Source organism: Loxodonta africana, chromosome 3 (assembly GCF_030014295.1).
Source record: "Loxodonta africana isolate mLoxAfr1 chromosome 3, mLoxAfr1.hap2, whole genome shotgun sequence".
NCBI classification, from domain to species: domain Eukaryota; kingdom Metazoa; phylum Chordata; class Mammalia; order Proboscidea; family Elephantidae; genus Loxodonta; species Loxodonta africana.
In genome coordinates, this window is record NC_087344.1 from 131656864 (window position 1) to 131678498 (window position 21635).

The following is a 21635-nucleotide window of genomic DNA, read 5'->3' on the forward strand; positions in this document are numbered from 1 at the left end:
GAGGCCTAAAGACAGAGTCTGCAATCACACCGTACTTATTTTTACCTGTGCAAAACTATCTGATTGGCAAAAGAATTAAACCTACAAACCTATAGCTTGTTTTGGGACTAGCTAAGCCAAGTGGTCCAGATACGGTTTTATCATGCTTGCTTTGTATGTTGTAATCCTTTGCCTCCAGCCCTTCACACCTATGTAATGATTCCCTAACTTGAAGATAATAGCTCTTACCCATTTTCAGAATGACTTCACACACATCATCTCTTTAACATAATAATTTATACATATAATTGACACCCAAAGCCATACCACAGCCAGCCATGTCCCTGACAGCAAGAAGAGTTTTCTCAAGTGTTGTATCCTCTTTTCACTGCCGTCAAGAATTGCTGTCTGTTCCACATGTTAGAGACTGGGGGAAAGGAGGGAAGAGGAGGAATTGGTGGGAGATGTTCTTCTGGGAGGAGGTAATTCCCAAGGGGATGGCTCAAGGCAGGGCAGTGACTAATAATGGAGATAATAGGGGGTTCTCAGGGAATCCCACAGTTTTAGGAATGGAGTCATTGCCCTATTGTCCTGTGCTCTCCCGTTCTTGTAGCTCCCTATTACAAGACGCTCAGCTCCATCCGTTTAGGTAACAACTGTTTTTCTGATGCCTTCCTGCTCTCTTCTCACTGCTGAGCGCACTCCCATAGAAAGACTTTTGTAAGTGACTAATTCACAGCAGTCTCTCCAACCTAATACTGTTAATATTCATCACCTATCAGGCTCCGTGCTGAGTACTCCCTAGTGATAAAGGCATGAACACAAGAGAAACAGTTCCTGCCTTCATGGGGTTTCTAGTCTAATACCTAATGTGAAAAAATGCTATATATTTGGAACATTAATATTTTTCTCTTTTAAAAAATTGTGAATCTCACGGGACATCTAACTCAATTGGCATAACATAGTTTATAAAGAAAATGTTCTACATCCTACTTTGGTGAGTAGTGTCTGGGATCTTAAAAGCTTGTGAGGGACCATCTAAGATACTCCACTGGTCCCACCCCTTTTGGAGCAAGGGACAATGAAGAAAACCAAAGACATAAGGGAAAGATTAATCCAAACTAAATAATGGACCACAGCTAGATGGTGCCCAGCTACCACCACCAATGGCTCTGACAGGAATCACAATAGAGTGTCCCGGACAGAGCTGGAGATAACTGTAGAACAAAATTATAACTCATTAAAAAAAGACCACACTTAACTGGTCTGACAGAGACTGGAGAAACCCCAAGAGTATGGTCCCCGGACACCCTTTAAGCTCAGTAATAAAGTCACTACTGAGGTTCATCCTTCAGCCAAAGATTAGACAGGCCTATAAAACAAAATGAGACTAAATGGGTGCACCAACCCAGGGGCAAGGACAAGAAGGCAGGAGGGGACAGGAGAACCAATAATGGGGAACCCAAGGTCTAAAGGGGAGAGTGTTGACATGTTGTGGGGTTGGCAAACAATGTCACAAAACAATATGTGTATTGTTTAATGAAAAACTAATTTACTCTGTAAACCATCTAAAGCACAATTTTAAAAAAAGTATGAGAATTAACAATTTCTCCTTCAACTATACATATTTTTATTCTCAGAAAAAAAATTTGTGAAAACATTTTACTATATCATTGGGTTTTATAGGCTTTTATCGGTCGTTCAGTGAAAAAAAAATACATCCCAAGTTCTGATCAACCAACTCATGAATTTAATATAGTAAATAATATCTTACAAAAGGATTATCTGTAGTTTTTAGTTATTTAGAGTTACTTAATGGTAAGAAGAGGAACTCAACAGAGCTGACCCCTTTTTGTTACAAAAAATAGTTCTTACAGAATGTTGTCGTTGGTAGTGGATTTGAGTTGGCCTCTGACTCAGGATGACCCCGTGTACAATGAGATTGGACCGTTGTGATCCATGGGTTTTCACTGGCTGATTTCTAGAAGTAGATTGCCAGGCTTTTCTTCCTAGCCTTCGTTTGGAAGCTCCACTGAAATCTGTGCATCATCATAGCAATGTGCAAGCCTCCACGACAGACAGGTGGTGGCTGCCCTTGAGGCGCATTGGCCAGGAATCAAACCCAGGTCTCTTGCGTGGAAAGCCAAGAATTCTGCCAAAATACAACCTGTTTATTAGGTAAGAACTTCCTGTCCATTAATTTTCAATAATTCAGAGGCTGAAAGAATCAGCAGGTTATCCAGCCTCTTTGCTTTTTCTGTTCTGTAGACTATCTTCACTACTCATTTACTTAAGAATTCAATACAAAAACGAAAAACATTTATAGACTGTCTTCTGTATATAAGACACTTACTGTAATAGGCAGAAGTAAGGAGAAAAAAAGTCAAATAGGTTATTTTAGCTAGATGCTTTTTAGTCTTTTGAAAAAGATTTTAGTAAGAAGGGAAATTTAAGTTATAAGCTATTAACTAAATTGAGGATTTCTGTGGACACATGTTTATTTTATCTCTAACTTTCACTGTCTCTGACTCACTTAGAGTCATAAAACTTATGTTTGAAATGTATCATTTCTCAGTGTGATGCCCATTTTAAGAGAGATTGCTAATATTTTTTTTAATCTTCTAAAGACAGTACTGCCAGTCAGTGGTCAAGTATTTATAGGTATCAAGTACATTAGGCACTGTGACATATATAAAAGAAATGTAAGGTATTGTGCCTACCTCCAAGTAGCTTATAATGCTGTTGAAGAAAAACGACCTAGAAGAGAAATGGTAGTAGGACAAGTTACGAGTGAAATTGCCAGGACATATCATACGAAAGCAGGAAGTACTGTATTTCAGAGTCATCAGGAAAGGCTTCCTAGACTTCACAAGATTTTGTTATTGGCACCCTACAGTCGATTCCAAAACAGTAGCCAGTGGCCTTTTAAAATAAACCGTATCATAGGACTCCTCTGCTTAAACCCTGCAGTGGCCTTCCTCCTGACTGCAAGCAAAAATTAAAGCTTCTAATGATCTACCAGGCCCGCTCTGCTCTCCCTCCACCCCACTCCCATCTCTCTACTCCCTCCACTACTACCCACTCTCTGACTCTGGTGCAGTCAGATTGGTCTCCCAGCAATTCCTCAAACAAGCCTGGCACTTAGCCCATTCAGGGCCTTCATCACCTTCTCAGGTATCTGCATGGCTCCCTCCCTCATCAAATAGTACCAGTAACACCTTCCTGAAAATTCCTGTTTTGAACTGTACTCTCCACCACCTCCGCTGGCACTTCCTGTTCCCTTTCACTGCATTATTTTTCACTTTAGCACTTTTTACGACCTGACATATTTCCTTTTTTTTTTTTAATTGTCTGTGTCCCCCAAGTAGAATGTTAGCTCCATAAGGACAAAATATTTAGTCTTTTTTGTTCAGTGCTGTATCCCTAGTATCTAGAGTATTGGGTACCCCAAAAGTATTTTACAAAAGAGTGGATGAGTAGAAAGAATAAAGAAATGAGAATGGCATTCTAGTTAAGGAAGATAATGAGCAAAGGCATATAAGGAGAAACAGGAATAAGTATATATGGGAGGAGGTAGAAGAGACAGGCCTAACTATAACAGGTGGTTTCTTATTTGAGGAGAGTTGAAAATAGAGTTAGATTGATCAGGTGATACCTAACGCATGAGGCTTTAACAACCAGGCAAAAGAGTTTGGGCTTGTTGCCAGCATAACAGTAGTTAATTTAGGCTCTTAGACGAATGGTGTTTTAGGAATATCAGCTGAGAATTGGTATAGGAGTTAGGTCAAAAGGAAGAGACTAGAAGAGTCAAGATAACTGAACGGTTTTAAGACTGGGAGAAGTGAGGATGTTGAACAGGGAGCCAGTCGGACAATTCTAGGGTCTGCAAGGATTGCTGAAGTGAAAGATTTCTTTGTTCCTTCAACTCTTTGTCATTCCTTAAGAAATAATACTAAGAATTTAACATCTTTTACTTCTGTCTTTTCTTTAAAATGAGCAACAAGAGAAGGCAAAATCAAATGGTCACATTTGTGTTATCTTAGGCAATATCCATTGATAATGTTTACCTAGTTTGGTGAACTGGAAACTTGAGAAATCATTGCGACATATTTAATGTGTATTTGTGTCTCTTTTTTGTAGCACCAGATGATTATAGACTATAATAAAGCACTTTTTTATAAGTTCATTATTAAATTATAAATATTCTTAATAATAGATACATATTAACTTGAAGAGTTGTCTACTTGAACTTGAAATCCAAGGAATGTATAGAATTAAAATAGTTTATGTAACTTTTGCCAGTAAAGTTTAAAATTATTTTCATTCATTTTTCTCCTCTTTTCCCTATCTTCAACTGTAATTTTTAAGTTTATTTCTTGTTTACTTTATTGTGATACAAATATCCATAAAATATTTTCTTAATCTCCATATATTCTATTCTATTTAAATTCATATTCTTTCCACATTGAGTCAATACCTTCAACTTTTATGATTAGTTTTAAGACACCCCTAAACACAATGAAAATGTTGATTTTATCTTTTTTTAAAATTTTGTTCTCTTTCAGATTTGGTGTGAAGAAGAAGCCAATTTACATTAATGTCATAAGGGATCCTATTGAGAGACTAGTTTCTTACTATTACTTTCTACGATTTGGAGATGATTATAGACCAGGATTACGGAGACGGAAACAAGGAGATAAAAAGGTAATATTTTAGTTTTAAGATTTTTGTGAAGAGTTGTTTTTGGAATGCAATGAACATGAGCTTTTTTATTTGTTATTGACTATAAATGTGTTGTTATACTTGCTTATTGTGGAAATCTTGAAAAGAACAGAATGGTATAAAGAAGCAAAAGTGAAACCACTCACATAGTTGATGTCTTGGAGCATACTTTGTCTTATTTATTCATTTTTAAATAGACTTACCTTTTTTTAGAGCCATTTAGCTTTACAGAAAAATCATGTAGAAAGTACAGAGTTCCCATATATCCCTCCTCCCCCCGTACACTATTTCCTATTAACATCTTACATTCATATAGTACGTTGGTTAGAGTTGATGAGCCAGTATTGGTACATTATCATTAACTATAGTTTACATTAGGCCTCACTCTTTGTGTTGTACTGTCCTATGGGTTTTGACAAATGTATAATGTCATGTGCTCACTATAGAATAGTTCCACTGTCCTAAAAATGCCCTGTGTGAGCATACGTCATTTTTTTGTGATCTTCTAAAAATATTTTACTTCTGTTCCAGGGCTAAATATTTGCTTTATTGTAGCCACATTAACAGTTTTTTATCAGACCATTATAATTACTCATTAATATGATACATTTGTGTGTGTACTTTGGTTCTCTTAGTTTTAATGATGTCAGTTTATATTGATATGTGATCATCAATTTATGGACATCATTTTGGTAAAGCAACTATTCTTCAGGCAAGAGAGTAATGGCCCAACAAAGTTCCTACTTAATCGTTTCAGATTTGGGTTGTCGTCCATTGTAGTGCATCCTCCAGAGTATCACCAGAGTTAGTTTTCCAGGAAACCAAACTGATTTGTCACTTCTCTGGTGGAACACCTTTACTGGGACCTCATTGATCATAGGATTGCCTGAGGCTTAGGAGACAATCAACATAATCAGAGACCTACCTTTCCTGCCTCATTGTCCCTCAGGTGCCAGTGCTTCAGCCACATGAAATGTCAGTGTCTTCCGAACTTATTATTGCTTCATACTTTTTGCACATGTTGTTACCTATATTTAGAATGCCTTTCCTTTACCCTGGAAAACTCTTTGTTCACTTTTAAGATCCAGCTCAGATACTACCTCTTCCATAATGCCCCTTCTGAGACCCCCAGGCGGAGTTAGTCATTTCCCTTTTAAGGCTCCCAAAGCACTCCATTAAAATCTCCAATTTTTTTAAGATTTATTTTGTGGTATTTGAATTATCTGTTTACATCTGTCTCTTCCTGAAAGTTGTGAATTTCCTGAAGCAGGGACTATATCTCATTTATCTGTGTTTCCTCCATATTCAGCACAGTGGCTCATTCATCTGTACGTGCTTAATACGTGATTGAATGAAATTCTGCATCTTTTTAACCTAAAGTATTACACAGTCGTGGTGCTAGATATTTGGTATATTATGGTACAAATCAACATCCAGCAATTTTTTTTTCTTCTAAGTTAATATGTTCCCCTTTGTCTTACAGGAAGAGGCAATGGTTTTTTGCTTTGTTTTGCTTTTATGTGTTTTCTAGAAATTATTGTTTCTTCCCTTTGTTTCAAAGCTTTAGGCAGAAGGTACTGATCTAAACACAGATAACTGACCAAACCTTTTTTTCCCCCAACCTCTACCTATCATGAGGTCACCATGAATTGGAATCAACTCGATAGCTAGTGGTTCGGTTTGTTGTTTTTTGTTCCACTTATCTCTTAGCATTAGATTTAATCTCCTAAAAATATGTATATGTATGTTTTTATGAAGATTGTCCAAAATTTTATAAAATCTATTGGTAAATACCCTTTTGTGACCTAGTGCTTTAGAGTTTACTGATATTTATTTCTAAATTCACTTCAACTCTTTCTACTACTCTCTTTTCCTTTATTTTGCAGCCATATCATTTACACTAGCTCCTACTCAGTGAATGTTAGTATCTAGCTCCCCCCTTCAACCAAAGGGATATTAACGTTGGCAAGAACAGATTTGTGGTCATGTAGGTCCCTGCATCCACCAGTTGTCACAGTCAGCCCTGATGAGCATGGTTTTGTGGTTACTATCCTGTGTAGTGTGGGGGATTAGATAATGATAATACTTAATAATTAATTCTGTCAGCAACAATCATAACCATTTGCCGTTGAGTCAGCTACAACTCATGGCGACCCCATGTGTGTCAGAGTAGAACTGTGCTCCACAGGGTTTTCAATGGGTGATTTTTCAGAAATAGATCACCAAGCCTTTTTTCTGAGGCACCTCTGGTTGGACGTAAACCACCAACCTCTCTGTAAGCAGCAGAGTGCTTAACCGCTTGCTCTACCCAAGGACTCCACAACAAGGATAGCTTATAGCTATTGAGCGTTTATCATGTACCAAGCACTGTTTTAAGTGCTTTATACTTATTTTTTTTTTCAGTTAGCCCACCGAACAATTCTATGAGGTAATTGCTGTTATTGTTCCCATTTTACAGATAAGGAAACTGAAGTTATGGACCCTACCCTGTGCTATACATCTGGAATTTAAACCTAGATGCTCTTAATTCCACAGCCCATAATCTTAACCTCTAAACCCTTTAAGAAGGAGGGAGGGAGTGCAACATGCTACTCAACAATTTTTATGTGAGAGATATTCTGAAGTTGCATGTATAATACTCCTGGAATACTCATGTAGTATTAGTAACATTACCAAAATATTGTTACATTGCCTTAACTCTGATGAGGACAGGACCATCTAAAGATGTTTTATTAAAGTGAAAAATTATTTTGTTTGTGATAGAATGGACCTTTTTGGTTTTGGAAACACATCAATGATCACACATTTTAATAATTTGGCTTGTTTTTTGTGATGCAAATGTTGGTAATGTTCTGGGACCTAACAAGTTTTACGATGCAACACTTGCTTTGTTGCAAATAACTCTTTGATATCCTTAATTGGCAAGCATTAAACTCTTTACAGTCTTATCTGTAAAGTTAGTAAGACTGCGTGGCACATAACATTTCTGAAGATTGCTGGGTATTTGAGGATAATGGGGATTAAAAGGTGACCATGATGATGTTGGAAATACCTTGCAATGACACTTACTCTCAAAAAAATCTAGATAGCTTTATTTCCATGAAATTGTGTATTGTTTGAACCTCAGTGATAATTTGAAGCATGTTAGATAGTATTCAGTTCAGCACTCACGACAATAAACTGCAGTACTTCAATAGTCTGACACATTTCCGGTATAGGTACACCTTTGCTAGCTTCAGTTGATATTGTAAGGAATGAAAGATTTGTTTTATTTGAGAAATTTTAGATTACTTTGCTTTTCACATACTAGAACTGAGTCTTACTTAATTTAATCTCTGCCTAGTACCTGGAAAAGAGAGATAAGTAATCCAGGCTAGCACTGAAGAACTATATAGATTAAATTAGTAGTTTTCAAACTTTTAGTCTCAGAACCTCTTTTACACTCTTAAAAGCTGTTGAGGACCTCAAAGAGCTTTTGTTTATGTGGGTTATATCTATTGATATTTACTAATATTGGTAAATTTAGAAATTTACTGGTAAATTTAAAAAATATTAATTTATTTAAAACAGCAATAACAGACCCATTTTGTTAATATAAGTAATATAGTTTATGCAAAATAACTTTCTAAAACAAAAAGGTAAGTAAAAAGAGTGGCATAATTTTACATATTTGCAAACCTTTTTGATATATGGCTTAATGTGGACAATTGGATTTTTATATTTGCTTCTGCATTCAGCCCATACAGTATGTTCTTTTGGTGGAAGCATATGAAGAAAGTCCAGCTTCAAACAGATGTGTAATTGGTAACGGGAAGATTTGAGTAGACTTTTCAGATAATTGTGGATATTCTTCTTTGATACTACACTAAAACTTGACAGGTGGTAGTTTCTTAAAGGTTGGTTGCAATGTGGAATCTGAAGCCGTATCAGTGAACTTGTTATACTCTGCTACATTAAAATCCATTGATCTATTTTATGTGTTAAGAAGTACTTACTAGTTTCAGAGATCACAGCCCCTACACCAGCTTGCTTTTTGTATTTTTTACTATAAATTAGCTAGAGTTATAGAAACCTATATGACCTATAGTGAATTTAGACTATTCTACTTAGAAATATGTGTTAATTTGAAGAAGAATAGTAATGAGGTTAGAAGAAATTCATGCGTAGTGCTATCTGATCCCAGTATTGGCTTACAAAATATTGCCTGCATAGCCCTCAGCAGTCCACAATCCCTTGACCACGGTTTGCTTGTGGAACATGAGTTTTACTATTCTGTCTCACAAAGGCATTTGAGAACTTGTTACTGTTTGCTTAGAAAGTATTTTGTATATAAAAAGCACCTCAGTGAAGCATTATAATAAAATAGCTTTGCAGTTGGCATGTTTAAAAGTTTGATAAATTTTCATTGTTTAAGGTTTTCAAACTATATTTCTGAATATTACAGTGTTTATAATACATACTATTTTCCAGGCCATTTAGATTCTAAGTTGGCAATTTAGACCCAAGTACAATTTGTAGATGTAATTTTTCACTTTTAGTTGCTGCTTCTACTCTGCCAGAATACTTTTTTTTTTTTTTCCTACTCTGAACTTTGGTAGCCTTGGTACAACTCTCAAGTAAGAATCTCATTTTAAAATGCTTTTCTTCATGACTCAGAGACTGACACTGGTGCACATTAGAATGTGGCCCTTTTTTAATATAAGACTTGTCAATGAGTCTTGAAAAATTTACATTTCTATCTCAATTTGAGTCTGAATTGTTTTAGAAAATTCTTAGATTAAAAATCAACAAACATGTCAGTCACCAAAAATTGTTGAGCTGGTACCTGTGCTACTCTTGCCAATCACACTTTATATTTTTAACATAATATTCTTCTGTGTATAGATGTGGAACTTAAATATTTACTTTTTATTAAATAAATTTTCACCATTATTTTCTTTTAAACTTCCTGAATTATCTTGAATCATCATCAGAGAATAAGCAATACAAGTCTACATGATGATCCCTGAAAATGTAAAAGCAAATAAAAACAAGAATGGAAATACCTTTATTATTTTCACATATACCGTAGAGATACAAATAAGGAGCTCTGGGAAATGCCATCATTTAAAGAGTAGGCAGAGAAAGAGGAACATGCCAAGGACACTGAGGTCAGAGAATCCAGAGGCAAACCTGGGGAGTCCTTGAAATGGATGGGAAAAGAGTTTAATGAAATAAGGATGGAAAACTGCCCTTTAGGTTTGTCAATGGGCAGATCACTTGTGACTTCAAGGAAAGGAATTTAAGTGGAATCCAAAGGGTTGAGAAGTAACTGATAGATGAGGAAATTGAGACTGAGAGGAAGGACTACTACTCTTGAGATAGAAGTTTGGCTTTGAAAGGAATAGAAAACATCAGGGAATATTTCTTTAAGATGACAGCCATTTGGGCATATTCATATACCTGAAGAGAGAAAGAGGGTGAAGATACAAGAAACTGGAGAAAAAAATTGATGGAAGAGAGTCTCTGAGTAGGTTGTGAGAATGATATTCAGAGATAGGAGGAGGAAATACTGCTTCAAAGATGGTGGAAGGAGGGAGCTACAGATGGAGATAAGCTTTTATCTAAGCAGGAAATCCAGTGAGCTCACTCATTTAGTGTCAGCTCTCTGTATAACATGTGAAGCAAGATCATTTGATGAAAAGGAAACTTTGAATGTAAATATGTATAATTCATTATCTTCACTGTACAAGTATCAAATTGTATTAATTTTTAAAAAAACTTTTAAGAATTAAATATCTAAACTAAAAAGCTAAATGGTCTGAAGGATATTTTGATATTTCATGCTTTTTAAAATCATTTGTACCTGTTCATAAATAATTGCTTTTTCTAAGCATGGACGGTTTTTAAGTGAAAAGCTGAACATACCTCTTAATTTTAACAACTTTTTGTTTATCTGGTAGAAAAGAGTCTGGAATATTTTTTATTTATTTTCATTTATTTTTTGTTTTTGCTTTTAATTTTAAGGTCTTGAAGTTTGTAAGAGAAAAATATTTGTTCATAGAAAACCCTATTCCTGAAATGTGACAATAACGTTTGGCAGAAGGCTAATGGGCCACTATTACATCTGCCTTCCAGTCTGTGGGAATGAGAGACTTGGAGGGCAAGCAATTTCCTTTTAAGCAAGTGACCCAGAAGTTGCTTACATTGCTTCTACTCTCAATGCACTGACAAGAACTTAGTCACATGACCATACCAAAATGCTCGGGAGGCTAAAACTCTTACTGTGGAAGAAGGAAAGAATGGATTTATAGGTAACTCTTCCTTAGCCTGCCAAAGCAGGTTAGATTTAAAACTACTGGCCAAAAATATGTTTGAGGATTATCTGTAGGTGGTCTTTGCTTGAAGTACTAAAATATTTCAAGAATAAAGGAATTAGGAGTTGGCTAACTAGGGAATTTCTGTTAAAATTGCCACCCTGCATGCTTATTCATATATTACTTTTAATTCCAACAGTAGGCATTTAAATCTTCAAAGTTGCCTACATTGTAGCTCTATGGAAACTTTTAATACTGCAGCCTCTTTTAATATCCTAATTTCCTACATTTAAGTGAAACCTTCTTAATGTCTTAAATCATGCTCACTTGCATGCACACATACACACACTAAATTGTGGGAGACATTGTGAGTTCACCCACCTTCACCTTAGTAATTTATTCCTTTCTATCTGATACTCTAATCAGATAGAGGTATAAGAGGCAGAGCACCTCTTCTGAGCTTCAGAGGCAGCATAGTGTGAACTACAGCCTGTTTGAAATTGGAGAGACAGAGAATCAGAAGCCTGCCAATCTATCATCACTCAATTCAGTGAGCCAAAGATTTCATGGAAATTGGGACATGGGAGAGAGAGATACACAGTTGTTTTTTGTTTTTTTTTTTAATGATTTAGATACTGTTTGGCATAAATGATTATAAACCACTTTTTGGAAAGTGACATAGACCAGCAAATCTAAGTCAGACCATCCAGTAAAATTCAGAAATAATGTAATGGCAGTTGAAATAGGGTTTACTGAGTCTTAAGTGTAAGCTGAGGTGTTTTCACTTTTTAAAAATATATATACGGAGCCCTGGTGGCGAAGTGGTCAAAAGCTAGGCTGCTAACGAAAAAGTCATCAGTTCAAATCTACCAGCCACTCCTTGGAAACCCTGTGGGGCAGGTCTGCTTTGTCCTCTAGGGTCGCTATGACTCAGAATTGACTTGATGGCATTTTTTTTTTTTTTTTGAGGTATGTAACCTGAGGGGATTTGGGAGAACTCTAAGGGACTGCCAAGGTGCTTCTTGAAGACAGCCTCTGTCTTCATCTCCATTAGAACTATGCCTTTACTGTGCATGTAAATCCCAAAAGTTCAGGCTTTCCAGTAGCCACTTTCAAACTATGCCGACAGTTTGTATAGCACTACACTGTGTGCTATGGAGGACACAAATGCATAGTGCATGATCCCTTCCTTCGAGAAGTTTTCACTGTAGTTGGGAAGGCAGAACATAACACATTTCTTAAAAAGTACATGAAGCAAGTTACGCAGATGATATATACATAGGTACACATACCCAGACTCTTAAGAGCTGACTGTTTACAAGGCAGTATATATCTAATTTATATGAGTTCAAAGAAGATGAGGGTGACTTTAGGCCAGAGTAGTCATTGGAGGGATGTTCTTCGTGTAACTAGACTGGCAGAAGGAAGGCAGTTTCAGAGGAGGAAAATGTAGTCAGCAAAGGTATGCAGATTTGAGGATACACATGGCATGTTTAAGAAACCACAGAATAGATTAATCTGTTAAGGATATAAATTACACATAGGGAATAGGCAAGACTTGCATATTGAAGTCGGACTGTGAAGCATTTCTGAAAGCCAGGATAGTTTGGAATTTTTTTAAGGAAGTCATTGAAAATTTCTGAGTAGGGGGTGTTATAAGTGGCTGTTTAGACTAATCTAGTAACTGTACCTAGCGATTGAAAGGAAAGAAGGAAAGGGAGCCCAATTAGGAAACTATTGTAAAATTCTAGACATGACATGGTGAGATACTGATGGAAGTAAGATTGAAAAGGAAAAGATGGATTGAAAAGGCATTACTAAGGAAAGACATTACCTCAAAGATGTGAGGTGAGGGAAGGGAACAATTAACAAATGTTCTGAGATTGAGTCTAGTTAAAAGGAGCAAGATAATCCCATTGGCAGAAATACTGAATATGAGGTAACACTGGACATTCAAGTGAAAATACAACTAGAATATAGATAAATGATAGATCTAGGGATACAGATTTGGACGTCCTTTACCTACAAATTATAAAAGAAGCCAAGGAAGTGTGAATGAGTGGGCTAAAGAAGCTAGTGAGCAAAGAGAAAACAGCTGAGATGAGTTTCCATACTTGGCGGAAGGACCAAAATGTATGTGCCATCAAAGAAGATAATGATAGTACATTCAGAAAGGTACAGAGAATCAACAAAAGAGGCCACAAGAGGGAGTGTTCAAAGACATAGAAAAGTTTTAGTGGCAGGAAGACCAAGAGATTTTCAGAAAGGAGAAAGTGGTCAGTGGGGCCAGATGCTGTGGATATCAAAAGAACAAGAACACACAAAACATTGTATTTGACTGTTGAGGGGAGAGGTACGGACACATCCATTTGTTGAATGCCTACTATGTGGTAGATTCTTTCACATCTCTAGTTCTATTATGTCTTCATTTTTTACTTAAACTAACAGAAAAAAGTTTTCTAGGTTCAGGATTAAAACCCAAGTCATGAATCTTTTCACTAAATGACAGTGATGGTCATCTGTAAGAGAAATGGGCGATTAATTTGTGGATTGCAGTTTACTCTTGCCTCTTAATGTTACCCAGGCGCTCCTTGGAAACTCTATGGGGCGGCTCTACTCTGTCCTATAGGGTCGCTATGAGTCAGAATTGACTCGACGGCAACGGGTTTTGTGTTTTTTTCTTAATGTTACCGTAATTAAGAGAATCATTCTAGTATAGTTCCACCCATGGCCAGATCTAAGGATTTTTTGGCACCATTCTCATAGATTTTTCAGAAAGAACCTTCTGAGTTGATATAGTTTTATAGATTTGAAAGGTGAGGCCTGGAGGCCTTAAAGACTTATTTAAAATAGAGTCAAACCTGGTTCTAGAACCTCAGGTGCCTTGACTTGGAACTAGCGCTCTTTTTACTTTTTCATACTACCTCTTTACACAAAACAGGTGGTATTTGTAGATGTCTCGCTGCACCAACTGAAGCTCTGAGGTTTGTTCTCTGGTATCCCTGTTATATCATCTCAAATAAATATTAACCCCAAAAAAACCCCAAGTGCTTTGCCATTGAGTCGATTTCGACTCATAGTAACCCTATAGGACAGAACAGAACTGCCCCATAGAGTTTCCAAGGAGGGCCTGGTGGATTTAAACTGCCGAGCTTTTGGTTAGCAGCTGTAGCACTTAACCTGCACGCAACCAGGGTTGGCCTGGTGGATTTAAACTGCCGAGCTTTTGGTTAGCAGCTGTAGCACTTAACCTGCACGCAACCAGGGTTTCCCAAATAGGTATTACCTGCTGTTAAGATGCCTGGGACCGTAAGTATTCAATAAAGTGAACTTGATTAATTTGACAGGTCTATAAGCTGTTGCATCTCTTTTCCTTCTAATTTGTTCATTCAGATGCATTTGGAGAGGAGGACATGCAAGTCATAAGTATCTAAGGTCGCTTTTGCTTTCTACAATGATTTTTTTGTTTGCTTTAACTAGAGAAGGAGAAAAGTCCTGCTTTGTATTCTTTTCAAATAATTCACAAAGAATGTCTATATGTAGCTTTATTTTTTATTTAATTTCCTATGGTAAGAGGATAGAAAATATAGAGACACAAATTCAACATAAGCCAGTACTTATTTCCAAAGACAAATTATTATCTAGTGTATTTCCCTTCATATAGTAAAAGAATTTTTAGAAAGCAAAGTTGTGAGAAAAATCCGTGTTTAAGATTCCTCAGTATCTCGAGCGAGTTGTCTTAACCCGCCTATCTCTTTCAATTTACTATCTCGTTCCACCCACTCCCCATTTATTTAATAACTTACCACATTAAGATGTTTAACAGGTAAGACTTGGATTTATGGCTTACCTGTGTTGCTTTGTCTTTCTTCCAGACCTTTGATGAATGTGTAGCTGAGGGTGGCTCAGATTGTGCTCCAGAGAAGCTCTGGCTTCAAATTCCATTCTTCTGTGGCCACAGCTCGGAATGCTGGTAGGGAGATGAAGTTAGCTTAAATTGATAATCTGCTTATTATCTCTATAATCTCTATTTAACAAATAACGACTGTGTTAGTCAAGGGTTCTTGTTGTTAGTTGCCATCGAGTCGACTCTGACGCATGGCAACCTTATGTATAACAGAACGAAACGATGCCTGGTCGTGCAGTATAAGGAAATCAGTGAAAGACCAAACTAAAAACAACATGTAATTAATTAATATCTGGTTTTGTGGTTACCTTTAAATGTGTTTAAAAAAAAAAAAAAAGATTCCTCATATGTAATACCCTTGCAGTGTTTTCTCAGATGCTGGATTTGGAATTTTTTTGTTTTTGGAATTAGATGTTTTGCCGTATTGGAGCAGGGCTCTATAATTAGAGGTCAGGGGCCATTTCGTAAACTTCATTTTCTCCTAAGCTTACTCTTTTAGCCATTCATATTAGATTAAGAAAAGGCTTAGTGGGTAAATTATTTACCTGGTTTTACTATTAAACTGTATTTGACTTTGAGAGAAGGCAAGGTTATGGTTTTAGTTTAGTTTGCTAATACATGTGAGGTAGAAATTAAAGATATTTTATCTTTAATAAAAAATTTATTTCCTCAGAATATGCTGAGTGTTTAGTTTTTGAATACCATGGTACATATTCATTTGTTCTATTCAGTCATCTTAATAGGAAAGAAAGGTTAAAAAAAAAAAAAGGAACACATTCAAAGTTCGTATTTTCCTTAAAACCATAACCAAAAATGCAAGGAATGCCTTCTCTTCTATTTATTATTTGAGATCTATTATTGAATCACTGTGAATCTTAAGGCCTTACTGAATAGATTATATCAAAGCATCATAATAGCATGAGAAGAATTGGAAGCATAGACAGAATGTCTTCTCAATTTTTAACGATTTCCTTGAAACAGGGATTTTCAAGCTGTAACCCAGGAACCAAACTCTGGCCCATCACTTGTTTTTATAAATAAAGTCTTATTGGGACACAGCCACATCTTTTTTTTTTTTTTTTTTACTTATTGTCATCTCTGGCCTTTTTCATGTAACAACAGCAGAGTTGAGTAATTTGTGGCCGAGACCGTGAGGCCTGCAAAGCAAAGCCTAAAATATAAACTCTCTGGCCCTTCACAGAAAAAGTTTGCCAGCCCCTGCCTGAGAATAATAGTTACTGCTTTACTGGGCATTATTGAGGAGATTTTAATTGAACTTCTTTAGAGTATTTCATAGACTCATAGAGCTGGGAGGGAGGGACCTTAGCAATCAACTAGTTCACCCCAACCCTTTTTTTTTTTAAGTTAAGAAAACTGAAAATTAGAGAGATTAAGTCACTAGCTCAAGATCACTCTGCTACTTAAAGGTAGAATTAGGATTAGAGAATGTTGGTGCTAAAAAGAACCCAGAAGTATGGTTTATCTGGGGCCAAACCTCTATTAAAAGCCATTGGCTCACAATTTTTAAAGTCAACTGTGTGTATATTAGGGAAGAGTGCTATTTAACACTGCAGAGGGAAGCAGGAACTGGACATAGTGACAAAGGAAGTGAAACACAGCTGTGCCCGGCAAATGACGTTAATACCAAGGCATTAAGAGTCTGGATGTGCATATGCTTCTCTGTTTTCTCCATGATACACGGCGTCAGAGGCATCAGAAACACGTAGCAGATTTCCCAGCCAGGTTTTAATTCCACTTCTTTGGTTTTAGGAACGTGGGAAGCAGGTGGGCAATGGAACAAGCCAAGTACAACCTAATTAACGAATACTTTCTGGTGGGAGTTACTGAAGAGCTTGAAGACTTTATCATGTTATTGGAGGCAGCTTTGCCCCGCTTCTTCAGGGGTGCTACAGAACTCTATCGTACAGGTATATGGACGATGGGTTTCTTTTTAAAGCTTTTCTTAGCTTTTTCTTCTTGTTGTTTACAACTTGAAAAATATGTGTGAATTGAGGTTTCTTCAGGATAAGATAAGAAATAGCTCCAGAAAGGCAGGCACATTGCCTGTTTGTGCTCACCATTTTCAACACAAAACAGTGCGTGGTATACAGAATGTGTTCATTTAATGTTTGTTGAGTGAACAGACATGTACTAGGTGAGAATTAGGAGGTATTATAGAAATAGTAGAAAGATACAGGCTGCAGAATATGCTAGATCTGTTATAGCACCTCTGAAAGTACGCTTCAGCAACAGCGACAGTTATTACATATCCGAAAGTGACCGTGCCGGTCCAATCGAATTCTGATTTTTTTGCAATTCTTTAGTAAGCCACAGTAGTAGGAGCTCCTTTCTATGCCCTAGCTTCCAAAATAAAATTATAGAGAATGTAGATTATGAGATATTAGAATTAAATTTGACAGTATGTATTTTATCATATTAAAAAAAAATAATAAACTGGTATTAGAACACCAAGTACTTGAGAATACAGTGTGTGAGGTGCCAGCCTATACTTTACTGAGTGGTGATCCCTGCCTTTACCATCTGACATCTCAGTAAGTCTTTAACAGGTTAAGGATTTACATTATAAAGGAATAAATTAAGTTGTAGAGCTCCATTTTTGCCTGAATTATAGTGTATTACTGCAAGACAAGTTATGCTACCTGTCCTTCAGTGTGTCACATTAACTTAAACCACCTGTTCAAGTAAAGAGGTATTGAACTTTTGTTTGGTGTGCTCCAAGAATTAATTACCTTTTCTGTTTTTTTTTTCCTTTGTAAGTAGGAAAGAAATCTCATCTTAGGAAAACTACAGAGAAGAAACTCCCCACTAAACAAACCATTGCAAAACTGCAGCAATCTGACATTTGGAAAATGGAGAATGAGTTCTATGAATTTGCATTAGAGCAGTTTCAATTTATCAGAGCCCATGCTGTTCGAGAAAAAGATGGAGACCTCTACATCCTCACACAGAATTTTTTCTATGAAAAGATTTACCCTAAATCGAACTAAGTTCAAGGTGTGACTATTAGATTCTTGAACTAAAACTTTGACCCCATCTTCACCTTAGTTCTAAGCTTCGTATCCAGGATTTCTTTTAGATGTGTAAGACAATTTGTATTGACCCGAGTTAGGAAAGACAGTGATGTCAAGAAAATGCATACTGGCTGATATGTCAGTGTTTTAGGAAGTTTAAGTTTCAGGGGTTTTCATTTGTTTATTCTTGTTAAATTTTGGTGGGTGTTATAACCTCCCACTTGGAAAAAAACTTACACTTCACCTAAAATATAAACATATAGCAGGTCTAACCAAAAGGCTACATACAATTTCAGAAAAGTTTCTGATATTCAGTTTTTGATAAAGCATTTTTTCAATTAAACCATAAAGGAAGATTAATCCATTTGCTACTTCCACCTTCACCTGGAGGTTTGGGTTACACACCTCTACTGAATAGTGTTAATGACTGGTTGGTAGTATGTGCTGTATTTTTGTGAATCATGTCCCATGAAATTCATTGGAATGTTCAAATCCTGTTTGCTAAGAAATGTTTCTGTTGTAGTTGGGTTTGCCCATATTTATGTAGGTTGTTTTAATTTTTTTTTTATTATTGATCATTAGTGTTAAAAACTAGTTTAAACCATTACTAATACTGTAAAAAGACAGTCAAAGCAGTATTTCTCATTCCTGTCTTCCCAATATCAAAGATTGGGAAGACACTTCAAAGAATGTTGACATTGTCTGAAGTTTTAGTTAAAGACTTCCACACATTGATATCAAAAAAGTAGTTTTAGTACTTGTTTCTCCATGGATTATTTGTAATAACTATAAACCGAAATGCCGGTGACTCCATATTATGACTCCATTAGTGAGCTGTGGTATGGGTAGGGTTTTCCTACATCTTCTGTACTTTTACCTGTAGGCTATTTTTACTAAGGTGCTTTATAATGTGTTTTAAAGCATTGCATTTACAAAAAAGGAGAATGCTGTATATATTGCAAATTTTATGTATTTGGACCAAAAGGTTACAAGTAATTAGACAGAAGTGGTCTTGCACCAGTTTTATTACATCAAGTAAAACCGTCAGACCTACTATTCTTTTTCTCATTTAACTTTACTGTTAGACATCACCGAAATTAACTTTAATAACCTTTCAATTTTGATACACAGTACATTATTCATAATTGGAGGCAGTAGTTATAGTGAAAAGAGTACTGAACAAGGAGCCAGAAAACTCGATTTTTGGTTCTGGCTCTGCCACTTATCAGCTGTGTGGCCTTGGGCAAGTCACTTAACCTCAGTTTCCTCATCTTGAAATGAGGATAATAATACCTGCTGTACCTACCTCACAGGGGTGTTGTGAGGATTAAATGAGATGGCATGTGAAAGCACTTTGAAAACTGTAAAGCGCTATATATAAATGTAAGGTATTATTATAGAAACATCCTTAACATACAGTTTCATACCGTTCATTTTTTTAGCACAAGAAAGGGTAAAGTCCACTTATATAAGCTGGTTGAAAAAAAGTTAATCTTGGTATAAATTCATGTTTGATAAATATCTTCTCAGTGTTTTTTCTTCTGTGTTCCTGCAGCTACTGAAATACAAAACACCTGTGAACTCTTAAAGCGTCATGAGCAGCTGCTTGAGTTCAGAGGGTTCTCTGTTTGAAATAGACTTGATTAGTTGACTAGGGGCAGGGGAATCTGTGCTCATAAAATTTGAAGGATTTTTCTGATTTTATTTTACGTTACCATTCAGAAATGGTAACTATTTTATACCTATGGTTTCTAAGGTATGTTTTACAGAGTTTAATTTCCCTATGCATTCTTAATCTTCTTCCCCTTCTTGGAATAACAGAGATAAAGAATTTAGAAACGTATTTTCTAAAAGAATAATCTTTAATATGCTTAGTTTAATAAATATTCCTCAGTAAGACCTAACCAAACTATGTAAACATTATAGGCAAGTTGCCTTAAAGGTTATTAACTGTGGGGTTGGGGAGAGGGAAGCACTGCTTATCAGAAAACATTTAAAATTTGAAGAAAACTTAAGTATGTTGACAAAAAATAATCATTTTAGCACCCTTTTCCTCCAATAATATGAAAATACTAAGAGAACATAGCCAAGCGTATTTTTCTTATTTGGCTTTTTCTTTTCTCTTTCTCTCTCCCCCTCCCTCCCTCCCTTCTTCCCTTCCTCCTTCCATCCCTCCCTTCTTCCTTCCATTTCTGTCTCCTCCCTTTCTCAATACATTCGTTAACTTTTGCAGGTGTTTGTTGAAAATACATACAAATGATTTCCTTGCCCAAAAGGTGGGAGTGTTTGATATTTACCTGCTAGCGAACCCCAGTGTGTAGGTTATTCTCGGAGTACAAGCTAACATCTTCTAGAGGTGCATTAACTCTTTTAGGTAACTAAGGTAGTACTTAGTGCACTAGACCAGAGGTCAGTGCTTTTTCTGTAAAGGGCCAGAGTAAATATTTTAGGCTTTGTGGGCCATATGGTCTCTCTCACAGTTATTCAGCTCTGCCATTGTAGTGCAGAAGTAACCATAGACAATACCTAAACGGATGGACATGGCTGTGTTCCAATAAAACTTTATTTAGAAAAACAGATGACATGTCAGATATGGCCCATGGGCTGTAGTTTACTAACCCCTGCACTAGAGAAATCCTTATTTATGGAGAAATCATTTTTGAATCTGTACTCTAGTGGCCTAGAATGAGTTTATATACTTTGAAAAGCTAACATATCCAAAGAATAGCTTTCTGATTCATGTGGTCTCTCTCACAGATCATAAACTTTTACGACTTAGATTGCTTCCAGGTGGGCAGGTTTTTTTTTTTTTTTTCCCCCAGTTTAAGAGTTCAGTATAGGGGCATTTATTCTGTCATTTTTTAGGGTGGGTTAGAGTGTCCTTCCTGGAGGCTGAGAAAGGGTGGATTTAATTCCATCAGGTCCATTACAGTCCTAGGAATCTGACAAGTTCATAGTCCTTAAAATGCCTAGCTTTATAATCAATTAAATAAAACCACTGAAACGATAATGTATTTTTTTAAAGTGGCAAATGTGGTATTCTTTTTTCAACCTTTGTGCTTTTTCAGTATTTTGATCATAGGGAGATATTTTTTTTTATAATACAAAAGTAAATTAACCACTCTGAATTTTAAAAGATGTTACATGTGTATGTGTGTGTGTGTGAATATATATATATATCTATATATGTTTGTTTCCTAAAAGAGGAAAAAGTATCGTTTTGTTCAACTTGTATCAACTCCTGTTTTCTAATTGCTGGCAATGGTTGATAAGTTATTTTGACTTTTAAAATGTAATGGGGAGGATATATTTTGATTTTACCCAGTTTTAATCTGTAAACTCTTACTTAAATATATCTGATAGCAACACTTAAAATATTGCATGGGGATTACTTTTCTGTCATCCATATGCATTTGTGCAACTTTGAATGTATTGGGTGCTCCTGAATTCCTGATGATTGGATTTAAAGTATTGAAAATCAGAGAACTTTAGCTTATAAAAAAATAGACTTCATAAAATTTTATTTTCTATTCTTAAAATTCAGTTAATGCCTATAATTTGAAATCTACCGCTGCTCTTTCTCAATAGATGTTCTACTGGAAATTCCTAAAATTGTTAGTGCCATCAGTGGTTTACAAACAGTATTTTGATATTGGAGATGATTTGCTCATTGTATTTGCATAGGTAGAAAGAAGATAG

The 21635-nt window shown here is 36.0% G+C and overlaps 1 protein-coding gene across 5 annotated transcripts in view; it reads left to right on the top strand.

Annotated features, from left to right (window-relative positions):
* Window positions 1-20950, top strand: part of HS2ST1 (heparan sulfate 2-O-sulfotransferase 1) — a 220130-nt gene extending 199180 nt beyond the window's left edge. For 4 of the 5 annotated variants that reach the window (XM_010591138.3, XM_064282187.1, XM_064282189.1 and 1 more), the window contains 4 exons: window positions 4545-4683; window positions 14873-14970; window positions 16675-16832; window positions 17683-20950. In XM_010591138.3, the coding sequence (XP_010589440.1) occupies window positions 4545-4683; window positions 14873-14970; window positions 16675-16832; window positions 17683-17912 (625 nt within the window). In that variant the 3' untranslated portion in view covers window positions 17913-20950. The remainder of the gene's footprint in view (window positions 1-4544; window positions 4684-14872; window positions 14971-16674; window positions 16833-17682) is intronic. The other variant, XM_003411200.4, reaches the window with a different exon arrangement.
* The last annotated feature ends 685 nt before the right edge of the window (window positions 20951-21635 follow it).